The 19,238-nt window shown below is 49.1% G+C and overlaps 1 protein-coding gene across 1 annotated transcript; it reads left to right on the forward strand.

The window, feature by feature from the left end:
* Nucleotides 1-12,014: 12,014 nt before the first annotated feature.
* GPR50 (G protein-coupled receptor 50) lies at nucleotides 12,015-16,844 on the forward strand. The gene is made up of 2 exons (XM_065900925.1): nucleotides 12,015-12,313; nucleotides 15,226-16,844. The coding sequence occupies exons 1-2, from the start codon at nucleotides 12,127-12,129 to the stop codon at nucleotides 16,842-16,844; spliced, it is 1,806 nt and encodes a 601-aa protein (XP_065756997.1). The 5' UTR covers nucleotides 12,015-12,126.
* Nucleotides 16,845-19,238: the final 2,394 nt, after the last annotated feature.

Raw genomic sequence — 19,238 nt, forward strand, 5'->3', positions numbered from 1 at the left:
AAGAGAATTTATCATAGGTGATACACAAGAAAGGAAATTCTATAGAATGTACTTCAGACAGAAGGATAGAAATCTGAGAATGAAAATCTGACTTGTTAGAAAGAATGAAGAACAAGAAAGTATTAAATTTGTGGGTAAAACGAAATGAACATTTACTAACTGAAATGATAATAATGTCTTCTGAGGTTTGAGACAAAAGTTCAAATTAAAACAGTTGAGGGGCTTCCCTGGTGGCGCAGTGGTTGGGAGTCCGCCTGCCGATGCAGCGGACGCGGGTTCGTGCCCCGGTCCGGGAAGATCCCACGTGCTGCGGAGCGGCTGGGCCCGTGAGCTATGGCCGCTGGGCCTGCGCGTCCGGAGCCTGTGCTCTGCAACGGGAGAGGCCACAACAGTGAGAGGCCTGCGTACCGCAAAAAAAAAAAAAAAGAAAAAGAAAAAAAAAAAAAACAGTTGAAAATAGTAATATATAAGTTGGGAGGGACTAAATGGAGCTAAAGTGTTCGCAGATCTTTACATCATCTGGGAAGGGGGTGAAGGTATCGATTAATTCCAAACTTCATAAATAAGTCATGCATGTTGTGAATCTAGGTTAGAATTGGAGATGATAACTTTCAAACTGGCAGAAGGAGTAAAGTGGAATGATTCGAAAAGGTACTCAATGAATCCAGTGATGTTAACTGCTGTACTATTTGGGGCATTCACTGATGTAAGTAACTAAACACTTCAGTTAAAAGACCATGAATATCAGTCTGGACAAAAATGATCCAACTAAATGCTATTTATAAGAAACTCATATAGAAAAGAAAGATACAGAAAGGTTGACATTTTAAGAGGCTAGAAAAAGAAATACCATGAAGTTGCTAACTAAAAGGAAGCTGGTCTGGCTATATTAACATCAGACAAATTCGATTTTAAGGCAAAAAGCATGATTAGGTATAGAGTTATTTTGTAATGATAAAAACTTCAATAACAATTAGAAATGTGTATGGAATTAATAACACAAGGTCAAAATATATAAAGTAATAATTTCTAGAACTATTCAATGGAAATAGATAAATTCACAATCACAGTACGAGATTGTAATACTCCTCTTAGAAACTGATGAAGCAAAAAAGACAAAAAGTCAATAGTGATACAGAAGATTAAAATTACATGGTTTAATAACTTGGCCTAACACACATATGTAGAACACTGCATTCAGAAGTTGCAGAATACACACTATTTTTAAGCACACAGTTACAAACGTTGACCATATTTAGGGCCACGAAGCAAGTCTTGACAAATTTAAAAGCCTTAAATCATATACGGTATGTTTTTGATCACAGTGGAATTAACATCAACAGCAAAAGAATTTCTAGTATGCCTCTATATGTTTGGAAATTAAGAAACATAATTTTAAATAACCCATGAGTCACAAAAGGTATTTTAAGGAAAAAAAGATATCTAGATCTTAATAATAATGAAAATGTATACTAAAAATTGTGGAATGCAACTAAAGAACTGCTTAGAGTGAAATTCATAGCCTTAAATGGTTATACTAGAAAAAGAAAAAGGACTGGGCTTCCCTGGTGGCGCAGTGGTTGAGAGTCCGCCTGCTGATGCAGGGGACACGGGTTCGTGCCCCGGTCCGGGAAGATCCCACATGCCGCGGGGTGGCTGGGCCCGTGAGCCATGGCTGCTGAGCTTGTGCGTCCGGAGCCTGTGCTCCGCAACGGGAGAGGCCACAACAGTGAGAGGCCCGCGTACCGCAAAAAAAAAAAAGGACTAAAATTAATAATCTAGGCATCCATCTAAAAAATTAGTAAAGAACAGCAAATTAATCCCAAATAAAGTAGAAGGGATAAAATAATGAAGATATAAACCGAAGTTAATGAACTAGAAATCAAGCATGCAATGGAGAGGTCAAACAGGCCAAAAGTTGGTTCTTTGAAAGAAATCAGAAAATAAAACTTTTGGAGAAGTTGATGAAGAATAAAAGAAAGAATGAATTGATAACAAATATTAAGAAAGAAAAAAAAGTGTATCACTACAGTTGTCCAGACATTAAAAAGATAAAACGGATATATAAGTAACTTTGTGCCAATATATTCGATAATGTAGATGAAATGGATAAATTCCCAGAAAACAATAACTCTCAAAATTGAATCTAGGAATACGGCCGACTGGGAAGGTCTAGGTTCTCATATCCCCATGGAAATACAAATACCTAGAAAGTTATTAAAATAACTTTATAGGAGCTCTGGAAATCAGTCAAAGGTCTATAGCAACCAAGCAAATGCCCAATCAAGAAAAAAATGACATTTAAAATAGTAGGAAATATCACGGCATTTTTACTTGCCCTTTCCCTGAAGTATAGGGGAGCAGCAATCCAGTTCCAGTGCCGTTACATGAAATGGAGAGAGCAGAGTGAACTGAATTTGCAACTCTCTACCCTGACTGCAAGCTCCTTGAGGGATTCGTTTCTATCTGTCATATCAATGAATTCGACCATTTAGAGAAGAATTAATACCAATCTTCCTGAAGCTCTCCCCAAAACTGAAGATGATAGAACACTTAACAAACTCATTCTACAAGGCCAACATTAACCTGATATCCAAACCAAAGACAATATTAAAAAAGAAAACTACAGGCCAATATCCCTTATGAATATTGATGCAGAAAACGTTTAAAAAATACTAGCAAACCAAATCTGACGGCATATTAAAATGATTTTACACTATGACCAAGAGGGATTTATTCCTAGGATGCAAGAAACAGAAACCTGAACAATACTATAATCCTTAAAGAAGTTTAATCAGTAATTAATATCTCCCCTTCCAGCCTTGGTAACAAGAAAGAGCCCAACATACTCCCAGTTACATATGACTAACGAGGCGGCTTTCCAGGGCCTGCATGAGGCCTGGGATCTCGGGGCTTTATCACCAGCCAGGGAGAGGGAAACCAGTTAACTAGCCAGTTCCCATCCAGAGCAAACCCTCCTTTTCACACTGACAAAACCAGCTAGTCCCCATTCCCCACGACAAGAGCCTGGGTCTATCCTGACTGGGGGTATCGAAGAGAGGGTGGAAGTTAAGGGAAGGAGAGGATGTACGTGATGGGAGAGAGGGTCTCCCCTCTCATAGCCTCTGTTTCCTCCTAATAATGCCATCCCTCTGGTTTGCGGTGAGGAAGACATGAGATGAGGCCCTGTGCCTGACACTTAGAGGCCATTGATAAAGAACTGTTGTCATTATCACTGCGTGTGGAAGGAGGGCTGCTGCGTTCCAGTCCCTCTGTTGAAGGGCTGGGTAGATGCAGAAGTCTTCCTACTCCAAGACCACAGAACATGGTAGCTGGGGCTGCAGGCTGAAGGAAAAGGCTCGGTGATCACCTCAAAACTCTCTCCAAGCAAATTACTTGAGTTTTCCATTAAAGCCAGAAGGGGTGCCAAGAGGAGGGGAAGTCACAGAAAAGCTTTTTTTTTTAAAAAATATATTTTGTGAAAACTGATGTGGCTCAGGGAGAACAGGAAACATAACGGGAAGAGGAGGCAAGTAAGACAATTTTGATTAGAAAGTGGAACTTAAATATGGAATATCTGTTTGAGAGGGGCCAGAAGCACGAGAACTTCTAGCTTATTGTCAGGAGGTGTTCTGAAGATGCAGGACGGGAGGGGTACCCCTCAGATCAGAGTCTTGCAGGCCAGACAGAGAGGGGAGCCTCCCCAAATGCCTATGGCTTCTGTTCCAAATGAGAACTCAGTGGGACCAAGTGTCGCTGGAACACAGTGATCTGCTCGATCTAATTACCTGGGGTGTTAGGTCCTGCCAACTGATGGCAGCCTCAGCAAAGAGAAAACAGAAGCACCTGTGAGGTCTTAAGACTCTTTTTGACTTGGGCTAGCGACTCTACAAACGAATGGTCTTGTTAGGTCGTTTCGTTGCTGTTCGTCCTTCTGCTTGTTTAACATTCCAGACAGCCACGTCTCCTTATCTGGCCCTCTACACGCTCTCCTCTCCAGGAACACCTAGCCTGAGGAGGTGGCGTCTGCCCAGAACTCACAATTCCCCGCCTTTCACTCGTGAACCTCCCTCTGCCTGGGATGGATACAGAAGTAACATTAGACGGTCCTGCCCTGACTCCGTGGTTAAGGTGACAAACGTATGCAAGTGAAAGTAACATTTTTCCTGACTGCTTGTTGGTTATAACATCATGTAAAAATAGCTAGATGGAAGTTCACCAAATTTGGAGGTAGCTTGGAGGTGACCTGACTTAGAATAGGTTACATGGGGTATACAAAGTTCTTTGGGAGGACTCCTGAGAAGAACACCCCAAACCTATGTCTTCTGGGGCATCTAAAACTGAGGTCTCAAAGATAACTTACTATACCTTTAAGACATCATCTACGGAAAACATGCAATGGTTTCAAATACAGTATTAGCTGAAATCAAAACATAGAAATGTCAATACCTCAAAGGACAGGGGTCAACTTGCAGTTAAGCTGCTACTCGCAGGGGCAGCTCAACAGCGCTGTGTATCTCAGGTGAACGGGAGGCAAGGATTTCTTTTCGGGCGGCTCAGGAACCTCCTGTGTAGACAGAGGATGCTGGCTAAAGCGAGTGGGAAACATGCACAGGCCAGTATCTACCGGAGGCAAGGTGATAGCCACAGGGCAAACCGGGATCCTCTGGTCTTGAATCAAGAGACTCTGCTCCCAGAGTCGACCAGGCCCCTTTCGGGGGAAAAGTGTGAGAGGAAGGAAGGCAGGCTCTTTGCCAATCAATGCCAAGTCCTCATGTTTGACCAGTACTCCTCTGACGTTACCAGATCGTCTGCTGAAGCCACATTAGACCATTGATCGACACTTTAATATATGAAGACTGGCAAAATGAGAAGTTGGTGCAAATTTGGTGCAGGGGCCGTGGCCCTCAGTCATAGGGTTGCCAGATAAAACACAGGACACCCAGTTAAATTTGAATTTCCAATAAACAACGAATCATTTGTAGTATAAGTATGTCCAAATATTGCATGGAACATACTTATACTAAGATTTTATTAGTATTTATTTGAAATTCAATTTCCACTGGGCATCCCATATTTTCAGCTGCTAACACAGGCAACTCTACTTGGGCAGGCCACCAGGCTGAGTCTCGCAGCAGGAAGGGGGCACGGTCAGGCCTCTGGTCTCTGGGAGAGCAAGGTAGCCCTGTTACCGGGGAGCTGAACAGGTCATTATCAAGCATTGGGCCAGGATTCTCATCACCAGAATTGAGGTACGGGGTGGGATTCAGTCTAAGGACCAAAGCAAGAGTTTATGAACTAGAACAAGTAGATCAAGTCCCAGCAGGATCTCAGTCTCAGGAGCAGCTCAGGCACTGAGTCACTGACTGCCAGGTCTAGACTTCCTTCAATTGCCAGGGGCTAGGTGTAAGACTGGATTGTAAGAGCAGGGTTTCTGTAAGAGGGGTCCCTGGGAACCGTGAATCGAGAATCACCTGGGGCACTTGGGAAACATGCAGATTCCAGGGTTCCACCCAGACCTGCCGAATCAGAATCTCTAGGGGCAGTCCTTGAAAGCTGCATTTTCCCTACGTGCTCCTGGTGGCTCTAACTCGCACTCAGTTTGATAACCAGTACCGTAGAGCCGGGAACAATGCGCGCAGTGAGGCATTTTGGTGAAGCCACAGACTCTGGAGTCAGACCACCCAAGCTAGACTTCTAGCTCTATCATATTATCTGTGCAACCTGGAACAAGTGACATAACCTTTCTGGGCCTTAGCTTCTTTATCTGTGAAAGAGGGATAGTCATTGCACCTGCCTCATATATATATATGAACAAAGCACTCAGAACAGTGGCTGGCTTCTAGGAAGGACACATACACGTTAGCCATCATTAGGGGCTGAGTGGACCCACTGGGGAGGAAGAGGACGGGGTTGGGCCCTGATCGGTACCCATGTCCTATGCCTTGTAATAGAAGGGGCTAAAGCAGAGCTTCCGGGACAAGCTGTTTATTGCACCAGAAGTCAGAAGGTTGATTAATAAGATGGACAGTCTTTAAACGCATGGGTGATCATGCTTGGCTTGAGTGAGAAGCTAGGACGATGGATATTGTTCATTAAGCTCTAATTATCAGGGAAATTGAATAAGGGGTAGGGAATTCATGTGTTACTACAAGTAATTAACGTGCTGCTGCTTTCCCTGGTAACCCTTTGATTTGCACCACCTAACCTGGAGTCTTTATCAGGCACTGGGATTTTGGAAATACTGGCTGCTAATTGTTTGGGTGAGTTCCCTGATTGCACTAAAGAAAGTGGATGTGTCCTGCTCCTTCTAACGCCTCAACCACAGGGGAAGATAAAGTGGTCCTAGCCGTGATGAATTAAGCCCAGAGGGTTTGGAGAGGGCAATCATTCTCTTGTTCATTTAACAAATCTGGAGACAGTGTCTCCAAGTTGGTAACGTAAATGCGACCAGACATAGTCTGTTTAGGAAAAAAAAAAAATCACCTGTCCCAAGCTGCTCTTGAGTTGGTTGATGTCATGACCTGGCTGGCTCCCCGTTCCAGTGGCTTGATTCCTGCCCAAATCCCTGCGCAGTTCCTTTGAGGACGCAGCCTTGCCCCTGGAGTCCTGGACCCCATCCTCGACCTGGGACTAGACCTTCTTCAGCCTGGGCTGGTCCCACGCTCTGCTGAAACCCAGCTCCCCCAGCCCCCTGTGGACTTCAGGTCTGACCTGTCTCTAGACTAACTATCTTCCATGCTTTTATTCTGACTGATGTCAAGAAATCTGATTGTACCTTCTCATGGAAAATATACAAATTGTATCAGTGAAGCATCTCAGGGGGGCACTGAAAATGCGAGTCACTCTGTATGTCCCTTTCCATCTAACACACTGTCACATGTCATGGTGGCCTGGGATGCTGGTGAGTGCCCATTGGGTGGCTTCTGGCAGGAATTAGAGCCTAGAGGCAAGAGCCAGCTAGGGAAAGAGTCTCTGATGTCTCAGAGAGCCTCTGTCTTCTATGGAAGTGTAACCAAATAGAGTTTAGAGTATTAGAAATGTTCAGAATAATAATAAGAAGAATAGCTAGTGGTTGCTGAATGCCCACTCCATTCTTGAGAGTGTTCTAAGTGCTTGCATGTATTATCTCATCTAACTCCCCCATTCACCCTATGACGAGTTTTGAGGCACCATTATTATCTGCATTTTATAGCTGAGGAAACTGAGACAAAGAAGTTAAGTCACATGCCCAGGGTCATACGGCTGACCAGTGGCAGAGCTGGGTCCAATCTTGTTTTCATTTTCAAGAATTGAGCCAAATGCAGTCTCCTTGCATAAGGCATCTGCTCAGTGCTGGGGTAGGAGCAGTTTGCGGGGGAGCAGGGACTGGGTGTGCAAAGCACCTTCCAGACTCCTGTGTACTGTCCCAAGAAGAGATAAGACATCCCCCAAAGTTCAAGAACAAATGAAGAATGTTCTGCTTGTACTCAAACTGAAAGACTTTTTCACTCTTACTGGGTTTGCACCAAATTCTCGTTTTGCCAGTTTTCATATATTAAAGTGTCAATCAATGGTCTAATGTGGCTTCGGCAGACGATCTGGTAATGTCAGAGGAGTACTGGTCAAAGAAGGTCGGAGTGACTGGGGCAGCCCTTAGCCGTTCTGCCCTCCCTGAGTGGGAGAGGAGGTGTGAACTGACACTTACAGGCCCTCTGTCTCTCTTGGGCCAGTGGTTGCTTGGGGGCTGAAAGAGAACTCAAAATGTTCATAGCAGCATTACTCATAATAGCCAAAAATTGGAAACAACCCAAAGGTCCACTGATGGATGACTGGATAAACAAAATGTAGTCTCTTCATACAATGGAACGCTATATGGCCATAAACAAGAATGAAGGACTAATACATGCTACAGTATGGATGACCTTGAAGATATTATGCTAAGGGAAAGCAGCCAGGCACAAAAGACCACATATTGTACAATCCTATTTATATGAGACACACATCAGGTTAGTGGTTCCTAGGAGCTGAGGGGCTGGAGGGAATGGGGAGAGACTGCTAGTGGATACAGGGTTTCTCTCTGGGTTGATGGGAATGTTCTGAAATTTGATAGTAATGATGGCTGTACAACTTAGGGAATGTACAAAAAAACCCACACTGAATTGTGCACTTGAAAAGGGTGAATATAGTATGTGAATATATCTCAATAAAAATAATCAAACAAAAAATAGAACAACAACAAAAAGGAGAACACAGAATCCACCCAATGAAGTCTCAGGCCTTGGGGAAGTCCTTTGCCCTCTCTGCACCTCAGTTTCCCCACCTGTTAAATGGCATTGTTGTAAGAATATATCCCTGATGGGATTTTTGGAAACTCTAAAATGCTTATTTAAACTTACAATGCACTGATTACAAGTGAGGTGTCATTATAGTACTTGAGGGTGAACATCATTATAGTACTGATGGGATCCTTTGAAATTATAAAATTATTATTTAAACTTACAATGCACTAATTACAAGTGAGGTATCATTATAGTACTTGAGGGTGAACAGAGAGCCTAGAAGGATGATGAAAAGTAACCTTCTGCCATTGCCTCTATAATAAGAGATCTGAAGATGTAGCACTGTCCTTGAATGTGCAGAAAAAAATCACTCGCTTGCTCTCACTCACTTTGAAAGAGTAGCCAGCTGCCACCCTGATCTTCAGTTTTTCAAAAGATGAGTAATGCGGGGGGAGGCGAGATAAATTAGGAGTTTGGGATTAACATATACACACCGCTATATAAAAAACAGGTAAACAACAAGGACCTTCTGTATAGCACAGGGAACTCTACTCAATATCTTGTAATAACCTATAATGGAAAAGAATCTGAAAAAGAACACACACATACAAATATATATATCTGAGTCACTCTGCTGTACACCTGAAACTAAAACAATCTTGTAAATTAACTATACTTCAAAAAAAAAAAACCTTAAAGAAAAAGATGAGAAATGTGGAGGCTAAGATGAAAGGTTTCTGTATCAACAAGAAGAGGGGAAAAATCTTCTAATATCTACCTTCCGTACAGAGCACCAGTTGGCACCACCTCTGCCTGGGATGTCCCGAGCTTTCAGTCTTGGGAGTCCTTTGGGGCTCCCTGGTCTCCCTAATCTCATAATAAGTGACCTAGGGGAAAGGACCACGCTCACTGGGTTCCAGGACTGCAAACTCTCTATACATTCTCTGTCCACTATCCATTGCTTTTTCTCCTTCCCAGCTTCCATATGGGTTTCCACGGTTTTCCTGGGATCCCCAGGGAACATCCAAGCTCTCCTCTATTTTGAATCTATATCTTAATAGCTTTCATATCCCCGATAAAGTGTTTCTCTCCATCGCCGGTTATTAGCACTTCGTAGCAGCCCTTTTAGAAAGACACTTAATTAAAAATCTTTTGGAAGCTTAAATAAACCATATGCACTGCACTCTACCGAATAAAAAGCTACTCCCTTAACTTCCAAAATAATTGAACTCATTGCCCATGGATCTTGTCCTACTCTGGCAGAGCCTGACTGCTTTTCTTCCTCATATGTATCCACATAATGGATTCGATATCCATCTGTTTTTCTTAGGATAGGGACTGTGTTCAGAATTTTTATTAAGATAATTCATAAAAATAAGAAAATTAATTTAGCCAGATGCAGAATTCTCTGCCCCTCCATTATTAAAATAGTTGCTTTTCCCACTTGTCTAGTATTTGAAAAATACAAGCCCCATGAGGTCATGATCAAGCAGTGTTCAGACAGGGGCAGGGGCCAGGGGATTCAGGTCACCCTCTCTCCTGCTCGGCCCTCAGTCCCAAGGAAGTCCAGGCCATAGTCCATCCAGAATTTCCAGTGTCCTGGGCCTCCGCCTGCTCTGGGGTCTCGTCATCTAGAAGCACAGTGCACTGGATAACAGTTTGCCAGCTCTCTTTACAAGACTTTGGGTGGGGGGAGGTGGCTTGGGTAGGGGACACTCCAGTGTCTTAAGTCATTAGAATGCTGATTTCCTTTTCTCATTCCAATTTTTGTTTATTTGAATTAAAAGCCGCTCTTTGCCACGAGTAAAAGGATCCAAACCCTCGGGGAACCAGCATCAGCAGCCAGATGTGAAGAACTACTTCACGGCGTGGGCGGCCTTTCGGCTTTGGTCTCTTTTCGGGGCTCACAGTTGCCTAGGGAGGAGAGCATAGCCTGTTTTGGGGCTGCGTTTACGGTAAATCCCGGCTAAGTCCGGCCCAGAGAGCGCGCGGCCGGGGATCCAGGCGACGGGGGGGCGATGAGATAATGAATGAGAAAAGGCTCCAGGCGGGAGATCGTTATTCATGCCGATTCTCTTCTCAGTAGCGTGCTCAGTATCGGGGTGAGGGGTTCATCTTCAAACAAGGAGACACATTACTAGTTTGGACTTTTCAGCGAGAGAAAGTGCACGCACTCTTGATTTTTCAGTCGTATCTGTCTTTCCGTTAAAGGTCCCTAAATGTTGAAGTCCCTCGCGGAACGCGCCCCAGCCCCCAACCCCTGTGTCCGCCTCCTTCCCCGCGGGTCAGGAGGGCGGCAGTGTCCAGACGGTGGCGCTCCGGGACAGTGCAACCCCCTATCCCCCCACTGCAGCAAGAAGGCTAGTCTGGGACAAGTTTCAAGGTGCTTGCTGAAATTTTCTGGGAGGTTTCTCAACAAGAGTCATAACTTTTAGTAGCCGGCACAAAATCCACCCCCGTAACCAAGGTCGTTGAGGGAACGAGTATCTGAATCTCGCCCCTGTAGCCCGAATCTTTCGGATTTCCCATAGCCCGTGCGCTCCGAGAGCCTGGGCGCACCGCAGGGAACTGTGACGCCTGCGGAGGGAGATCCGCGGGGCAGGGGGCGGCCCGACCCAGCTGAGGTTGAAATGAGACCCCCCGCAAGGGAAAAGGACTGAGCTGAATTATTCCTGGGGCGGGGGCCTCTGGTCTGCTGGTGGCTTCCAGGCTGCGCAGCCCAGCACCTCCGCGCCTGTCCCGCCGCTCCGGCACAGCTCCCCGAGCTTACCCGAGTACCCCGCGCCACTCCGTAAGGCGTGCGGAGCACCTAGAGAAGGGACGGGAGTCGGAGCCGCTCGTCCCGGGTTTCTTTGAGGAGTGGCAGTCCAAGAGGAGGGCTTTATCCCCCGTTTTACTTTTTCCCAGAGCAGCCTCGAAGCTCCCGCAGCCAGGGCGCCAGGCAGCAGGGAAGGGGACGCGCTCTCACTCTCGCTTGCCCCAGAGTTGGGGGCAAGCGGCCACCATCTACCTCTTCTCACTCCCAGAGCACATACACGATCCCTGCTCCCAGAGCCTGACGTAGGGGCCATCTCCTCAAGGAAAACACAAGTCGGGGACCGGATTGAGTGCCACCCGCTGCTGCTGCTAAGGGAGCCAACCAGCTCCTGCCAGGCACCAGAGTGGGAATAAATTCCCTAGAGACTGCTGCCCAGATTGGGGGTGGAAGCCCCCAGCAGCTGTCCCCTGCTTTCCGCGGAGTATAGAAGGCTTTGAAAAGGCAAAACACTGGGATGGGATGAACCTCTCAAGGAGACTGCAGAGGCGAACACCTAGGGTCCAAGGGGCCACTGGCCACTCCTCATGCTCTGCCGGGGGCTTCAGACAAGCTTGGGTTGGCACTGGACCCCCAAGAGGGACCCTATAGCCCCGCTCTGCAATCTACAGCGCTTTGCCAGGTGTTTGCGTAAGAGAGGGAGGGAGAACTTGCTAGAAACGGATGCGCAGTGGCCGGTGGGGGAGGAGGTGGATTCTGAGCTGGTCACGACGCAGGGTACCTGGGGGATGTGGTGGGAGGCGGAGCGGCTAGAGGGGAAGCACATACATGGCAGCCGGAAGCAAGACGACACCTCGATGTGGATTTGTCCAAAAAGAGTTGGAGATCAAAGCGGGGGTGATCAGGGAGCTCTGATTGGTCGGGGGGAGGGATTTGGGGTGGGGCTAGGCGCCTCTTGAGGCTTTAAAAGCTCATCGGAGAGGGGCGGGAACGCTGTCATTTGCTCTCCGACTCTCGGAGGGTTGGCAGCTCTCCTGAAGCTCCTGGCGACAGAGCAGGTGTTCGCTGTCCAGACCCGGCTGGGAGGACCTAACGGTCTCCAGCAGCAACATGAGGCCTACCCTGGGAGTTCCCAGCCCATACGGCTGTGTTGGCTGTAAACTGCCGCAGCCAGACTACCCACCGGCTCTAATCATCTTTATGTTCTGCGCAATGGTCATCACCATAGTCGTAGACCTGATCGGCAACTCCATGGTCATTTTGGCTGTGTCAAAGAACAAGAAGCTCCGAAATTCTGGTAAGACCCCTTTCCTTCTCCCTACCCACCGTGCAGCCACTTGCAACCCCTACCTAGGGTGTTAGTTTGGGCTCCTGCAATAGGGAACCCGTGGATGGGTCCTGCTCCCCATTTCCCTGCGAGCCTGAGTGATGATGTTCTGCCGGGGGCGGGGGGGCCCATAAACTCAGAGCTTCTCCTGGCTGCGGAGGTTCGGAGAAGCTCTGGGCAACCAAGTGCAAATCCCCGTCCCTGCGGTGCGCGGCACAGCGCCGAGCCCGGCCCCGTCGGGAACCTGATGCAGAGGGAGCCGGCACCCGAGCGGAGAGTCCGGCGGCCGCCCGGGGACAGCACGCCGAGCCGGACGCCACAGAGGTGGCCGCGCCGAGGCAGCGCGGGAGGAATTAACGCGGAGGGAGCAGCGGGGTCGCTACCCGCTCCGGTAAAGTTAAGTTCTCGGCGGCTGAGGCGGCGCTTGCCGGAGCGCAGCGCGGCGGCCGAGCCCAAGCCCGGCCGAGCCCCCGCTCGCCGCAGCCCTGTGACTCCAGGGTGGCTCCCGGGCAGCTCCCGGGCGGCGGAGCGCAGACCCCCGCGCCTGAGTGTGAAGCAGGGCGGTCTGAGCCCGCCAGAGCCGAGCTCCGTCCGCCCGTCCCAGGGCGCACGGCAGAGAGAGGCGAGCGGCCGGCTGGGCGCAGCAGGCGGTGGCAGCGACGGCGGCGGCGGCGGCGGCGGCGGCGGCGGAGACCCCGAAGTCTGTAAGCGGGGTACCGGGGGTCGCAGGGCGGGGCGGCGGAAAGGTTCGGGAGCTCGGCGTCCCGGGGGCATAGAAGACGGCAGAACCGGTGAGGATCGCCGGAGGGCTGCAGGAGAGCTCAGAGGGGATGGTGGGGGGCGCAAGGGAGACCGCAGAGCGCGCGGACGTGGGACGAGGTGGGGCGGCGAGCGAGACTCCCCTCGCGGCCTGCCAGTGCCAAGGGGAGGGGGCCGGGTGCGAGCGGGCCTGGGGGACGGTGCTGGAGGCTGCAGGGCGCTGCGCCCCTTGTCGGGGGCGGGGGCGGGGGCGGCAGACGCTGCGGAGCCTTGAGCCGCCTTTGCAGGTTGGGCGGGAGAGGGCTCGAGAGGGGAGGTGGGGGAGGGGCCAAGGGGCCCAAACTCCCAGCTCGGGCCCCGGATGGGAAGGGGCGGCGCCCAGGGCCTCCGCTGCCTGGATCCCGGCCGGCTGGGGCCGGAGGGCAGAGGGGAGCGAGGGGGCGGGGTCTGAGGGGGTCGGGCACCCACAGGACCCGGGCGGGCGGGGTGCCGGGGAGTGGAGGCCGCCACTCGCTGGGGGATTACTTTGCTTGGAGGAGGAATCACAAACACCACAGAAGTTTCCAAATGCAGTGACGGGCACACAGTCATTAAAAGTTTTCTTTTAAACTCTTGATGGGTGTGTCTGATTTCTCCTCGGTCCCCCGGAGACGTGGGGCCGCACACTTGGATCTCACGTGCTCTCCAGCAGTGCGATCCCAAGGGGCCCAACCCTGGAGCCCCCGGGGGGTGGGGCACCTGCAAAGCCCATTTTCTCTTTTTTCCTTTTCTCCTTCACCTTCCTTTCCTTCCATAATTCAAATGAAGGTTTTTAGCGTTGTTGTGGTTTTGTTTTTAAGTCTTTGCCCTCTCTCTTCTCCTCTTTTCTTCTCTGAATTCATTACTTTGAGGGAAAACCCTAGAAAGAACCTCTTGGGTAGAAAGCGCCGAGGCCTCGCCTTGGCAGTGCTGGCGGAAAGAAGCAGAACGAGCCGTTCCTTTGCCCTTTTAAAAGTGCTCATTTTCTCCCAGTCCGAGATGAAGTGCAATATTTTGCCAAACCAATGCTAATTAGCAATGAGGTGTTTCCAGAGAAAGGGCTCCGCATCTGCACTTGGCCTTGCAGGTTTTACAAACAGCGTTCCTACCGCCGCCCTACAAAACAGGAGTGCCCCCCCCCCCACCGGCACTTTCCTGTTTAGCCCGCAGGCTCCAGTAAAGCCCGGAACCGGGGGCCTGGAACCAGTGTGCAGGGCGGCGAACGTGCTGGTGCCCGGCTCTGCTCGGGGACCCGCGTGAAGCAAGCAATTCTGCTAATCCTTGCAGGGATTTTCCTGATTTTTTTCCCTCTTTGCTCACTTTCTCAGACTAAATTTTACAGGGCCTCTCCCCACCCTCAGTTTTTACTCTTAGGTTACCTCGGAAATGGTAAGTATTTACTGGGCTAAGTCTTAGATTATTGTCTGATCCCGCTGGGAAAGACCGCTTAAGAAAACGACATGCCCTTTCTCGGACAGTTCTCTTTAGACATGTTTGCGTTGTAAATGCGATGGTAAGTTAGAGAAGGCAGAGGGCTAATTTTTTTTTCGGGGTTGGGGGAGGTTGAGGCTTCCTGACAGTCCTCCAATCTCTCCACCCACCCCAGTCCCTACCCTCCAGCCTGTTTCCGACAGACAGCTCCATCCAGCTCGCTTCTACTCCCTCCCTCCCCGCACCCGTACTCCGCCAAAACTTCGCGTTTTGTTTTTGTTCAAAATGATGGCCACAGGTCTGTGTGTGTGGGAGTGTGAAGGGCTCCCCAACGGGCTTTCGTGTTTACTGCTTTCTGACTTCACTTTTTTCCCAAAGCAGAGATGATGTTGTTTGAAAGGAAAAAAAGGTTGTCAAAGGACAGGTCCCCCAAACCTGCTTGTGCGTCAGAATCACCTGGGACATGCTTGTAACTAAAAATAAAAACACAATTGTACTTCTTGAAAAGAATTCTAGAAGTCTAAATTGTCACAACCCAGCTGGCCTTTTCCTCCAGCTTATATTTGTAGATTTCCAAATGTAACCATTTGTTCTTCTCTGTCTTCCTCCCCCGCCCCCACCCCCACCCCCGCCCCGCTCCGTCCCGCTCCGCCCCGCCCCAATATGCGTTTCAGGCAACATCTTCGTGGTTAGCCTCTCTGTGGCTGATATGCTGGTGGCCGTCTACCCCTATCCTCTGATGCTGCATGCCATGGCCATTGGTGGCTGGGATCTGAGCAAGTTACAGTGCCAGATGGTTGGATTCATCACAGGGCTGAGTGTGGTCGGTTCTATCTTCAATATTGTGGCAATTGCCATCAACCGTTACTGCTACATCTGTCACAGCCTCCAGTATGAGCGCATCTTCAGTGTGCGCAATACCTGCATTTACCTGGTTGTCACCTGGATCATGACTGTCCTGGCTGTCCTGCCCAACATGTACATTGGCACCATCGAGTACGATCCTCGCACCTACACCTGCATCTTCAACTATCTGAACAACTCTGCCTTTGCTGTGACCATCGTCTGCATCCACTTTGTCCTCCCTCTGCTCATAGTGGGTTTCTGCTACATGAGGATCTGGACCAAAGTGCTGGCAGTCCGTGACCAGGCTGGGCAGAATCCTGACAACCAGCTTGCTGAGGTTCGCAATTTTCTAACCATGTTTGTGATCTTCCTCCTCTTTGCAGGGTGCTGGTGCCCTATCAACGTGCTCACTGTCTTGGTGGCTGTCAGTCCAAAGGAGATGGCAGGCAAGGTCCCCAACTGGCTTTATCTTGCAGCCTACTTCGTAGCCTACTTCAACAGCTGCCTCAATGCTGTGATCTATGGTCTCCTCAATGAGAATTTCCGAAGGGAATACTTTACCATCTTCCATGCTATGCGGCATCCTATCCAGTTCTTCTCTGGCCTCATCACTGATGTTCGGGAAATGTGGGAGGCCCGAGCCTTCGACCGCGCCCGCGCCCGCGCCCGCACCCGCACCCGTGACCGAGCCCGCGAACAAGCCAGTGAACATGCCCGTGCCTGTCTTGCTGTGGAGGAAATGCCGATGAATGTCCGAAATGTTCCACTACCTGGTGATGCTGCAGCTGGCCAATCTGAGTGTGCCTCCAGCCACCCCAGGCCAGCCTCCGGCCACTCCAGGTCTGCCTCTGCCCACCGCACATCTGCCTCTGGTCACCATAAGTCTGTCTTTAGTCACTCCAGGCCTGCCTCTGGCCACCCTAAATCTGCCTCTGGCCACTCCAAGTCTGCCTCTGGTTACCCCAAGTCTGCCACTGTCTACCCTAAGCCTGCCTCTGTCCACTTCAAGGCTGACTCTGTCCATTTCAAGCCTGCCTCTGTCCACCCCAAACCTGTCACTGGCCACCACGTCCCTGCTGGCAGCCACTCCAAGGCTACCTTCAGCCCTGCCACCAGCTGCCCTAAACCCACCACTGGCCACACCAAGCCTGCTACCACCCACCCCGAGCCTGCCGACTCTCCCGAGCCCGTTGCCACCATCCACCCGGAGCCTGCCATCGCCAGCCAGCCTGAGCCCACTGCTGCTGGCCACCTGGAGTGTGACATCACTGACCTCCCTGAGCCCGCCTCCAGCCCTGCCACTGAGTCCCCCAAGTCTGATGCCAGCCCGCTGGAGCCTGCCGCTGCCCCTGTTGACCCCTTTGTGGTCACCATTGCCACCAATGATTACCAGGAGGTTGTGGTTATTGATGATGCTGAAGCTGATTCTGATGAAGTGGCTGTGTGATCTTAGGGGTGGCGGAGCAGTGGTCCACTTTTAAGGTTGGCTAGCGTATGTAATACAAAGTGAGATATCTTAGTGCATCTATACACAGACACATGCAGACACTGACAGTGTAAGCTACACCTACCTTTCAGGCATACTCCTCCTTTCCATTATGTACTCTGCAAAAGTGTGAGTGTGTGTGTGTGTGTGTGCTTGCTCCTTTAGAGACCAAATTCCCCTCAAGTTTGACTTCTGTTGTTCTGAGCCTCCCTTTCCTCCTGTGGTTGACTGTGAGCCCACAGTGATCCTTGAACTTGTAGATTTTGGTTTTTCCCCACTCCTGTGTAACGGTTTCTCCCCACTCCTCATTTCCTTCTCCTTGTTCCTGCTTTCTTCTCCCATTCCTCGAGGGGGGGGTGGGTGGGGGAGGAGCGCATGCGCAATGGTAAAGGTGTGCTGTGGTAAAGCCTTCTGTAAAGTGAATGTGACCGCAGAGCTTTATGTGTTTAAGTATTTATTGTACATTTAACGGCAGTAAGAAAGGCAATTGCGATAAAGTACAAGTACTTGAAACAGTTTCCTTTCTAACAAAATATGACCCCTATCTGAAGAACACAATTTACTGAGCTCTTATTAAAATAAATATTTATGCCTACGAGATCAAATGGCAAAAGGAAAGATATTGCCGCACCAAATACATTGGTGCTGATTTTCGTAGTCAAACACGAATGCAAATGATATGTGTTTACCTTATTCGTAGTTACTTTACCTTTTATAGTATTTGCCAGGATTTTCTTTCATTTAGTTCCTTAAAAGCAAATCTATCCATAAACTGGTTTCTCCCCACATCCAAACTTATGGTTGCTAGGATCAATTACAGTCATGCTTTTAATATTATACACAGCCTGATGTTTTTACGCAATCAGTTTTTACATTTTTCTTTTTCATTCAGAAGGGAATTTGAGGGAATAACTGGTAGCCAGAAGTGAATGGAGTACTGCCTGGACTTGTAAACAAGTGCTGCTTCTAAAGCGGTTCCCTCCTGCCCCATCCCTCTGAGCCTCCTAGCTGTGGTGGGGATGGTGGGGGGAGGCGGGGAGGAAGACTTGCCGACATCAGCCAAGCCTACTACCCTTGGCTGAGGTTCTGTGATCCACCGTGTTAAGGTGTAGATGTCTTGTATCATCGCACTTGACAGCCCAGGAAGTGATTTTTCTCTAGAATTCAAGAAAACATTGTTTAATAAAAATCTCGATTATTGATTCAAATTGACACTTAAAGTTTACTGTACAAAAGATTGTAAGGATAAGTGGAAATGTGTTATACTGCCTTAAATCAGTTCTCTGTTTGTGGTAGCAATTAAATAAATGTTTTTGTGTCTTTGGTGTGTGATCTGTGGATAAAATTTGCTTCCTCCACCAGATTCACTTGTGGGGAGGCTTGGGGGTGGGTGGAAAAGCATACCCCTTGGGGGATCAAGAGACTCAGATGCACGTACCCACCCTGCTGTACCCCAGGGCGAGTCACATGACCCCTCTCTCCACAGTTGCCTGGCTTAGCAAACTGTGGCCAGGTCGGGGCGGGCTGGAGGCAGAGGAGGGCTCCCTGGGTGTGGTGGGTTCTTCTCACTAGTACTGCCAAGGCTTCTGAAAACGGGTCCTCTTTTACCCCCATGGAAGGAGTGGAGCTGGGCCCCAATTATGTCATAACTCTGGAGGCTACTGGGACCAAGTAACAGAGCCCACAATCCAGTGGGGGGGAGGCACAGGAGTGAGGGGCGGGCAGACAGGTGGGTTCCTCTCTAGCTGGAAGTTAGGCGGCAAGACCCCAGCAACTGGGCAAACGTCCTAGCCTCAGGAACATAGCCTCAAAAGAATCTCCAATGACGACGTAATGCCCCAAACAGACTACTCCATAAAAATAAAAGATTCAAAATAATACACGGTAGGATATCAATTTGGTTAAGAAAGTATACACATTAAAACACGCACATATACATAGGCCCACGGAGTTAGGCATGTATATGGTTGTTCTATCCAGGTTTAACTAGACTGTAAGTATAAGCTGAGGTCATCTTCACTTCTGATGCCCAAATTACAGTGGTCCCAACAGAGTGGCTGCTGTACCTCAGGCTGATTCCTTGTCAACATTTCTGTCTAGCTTCCCTGGACATGCAAAAAGGATGCTTACTCGTGTGCTCAAATTGCTTTACAGTTGCCACCCTCTCCCCATGTTTTCCACGTTCTCCCTGTCTGCCCTCACTCAAGGAGCTTTGCTTTGGGTAAGATTGCAAGTGTTCAAACCAAGGATGCTGTGTCTCAATGCTCCGAACTGGGTGCAGGGTTCTGAGAGGTGATGGGAGAGGTGAAGAAACTCTTGGCACTTTTTACAGCTTTGTTTCACACTCTGCTCTGA

Source organism: Phocoena phocoena, chromosome X (genome assembly GCF_963924675.1).
Source record: "Phocoena phocoena chromosome X, mPhoPho1.1, whole genome shotgun sequence".
Classification (NCBI taxonomy): domain Eukaryota; kingdom Metazoa; phylum Chordata; class Mammalia; order Artiodactyla; family Phocoenidae; genus Phocoena; species Phocoena phocoena.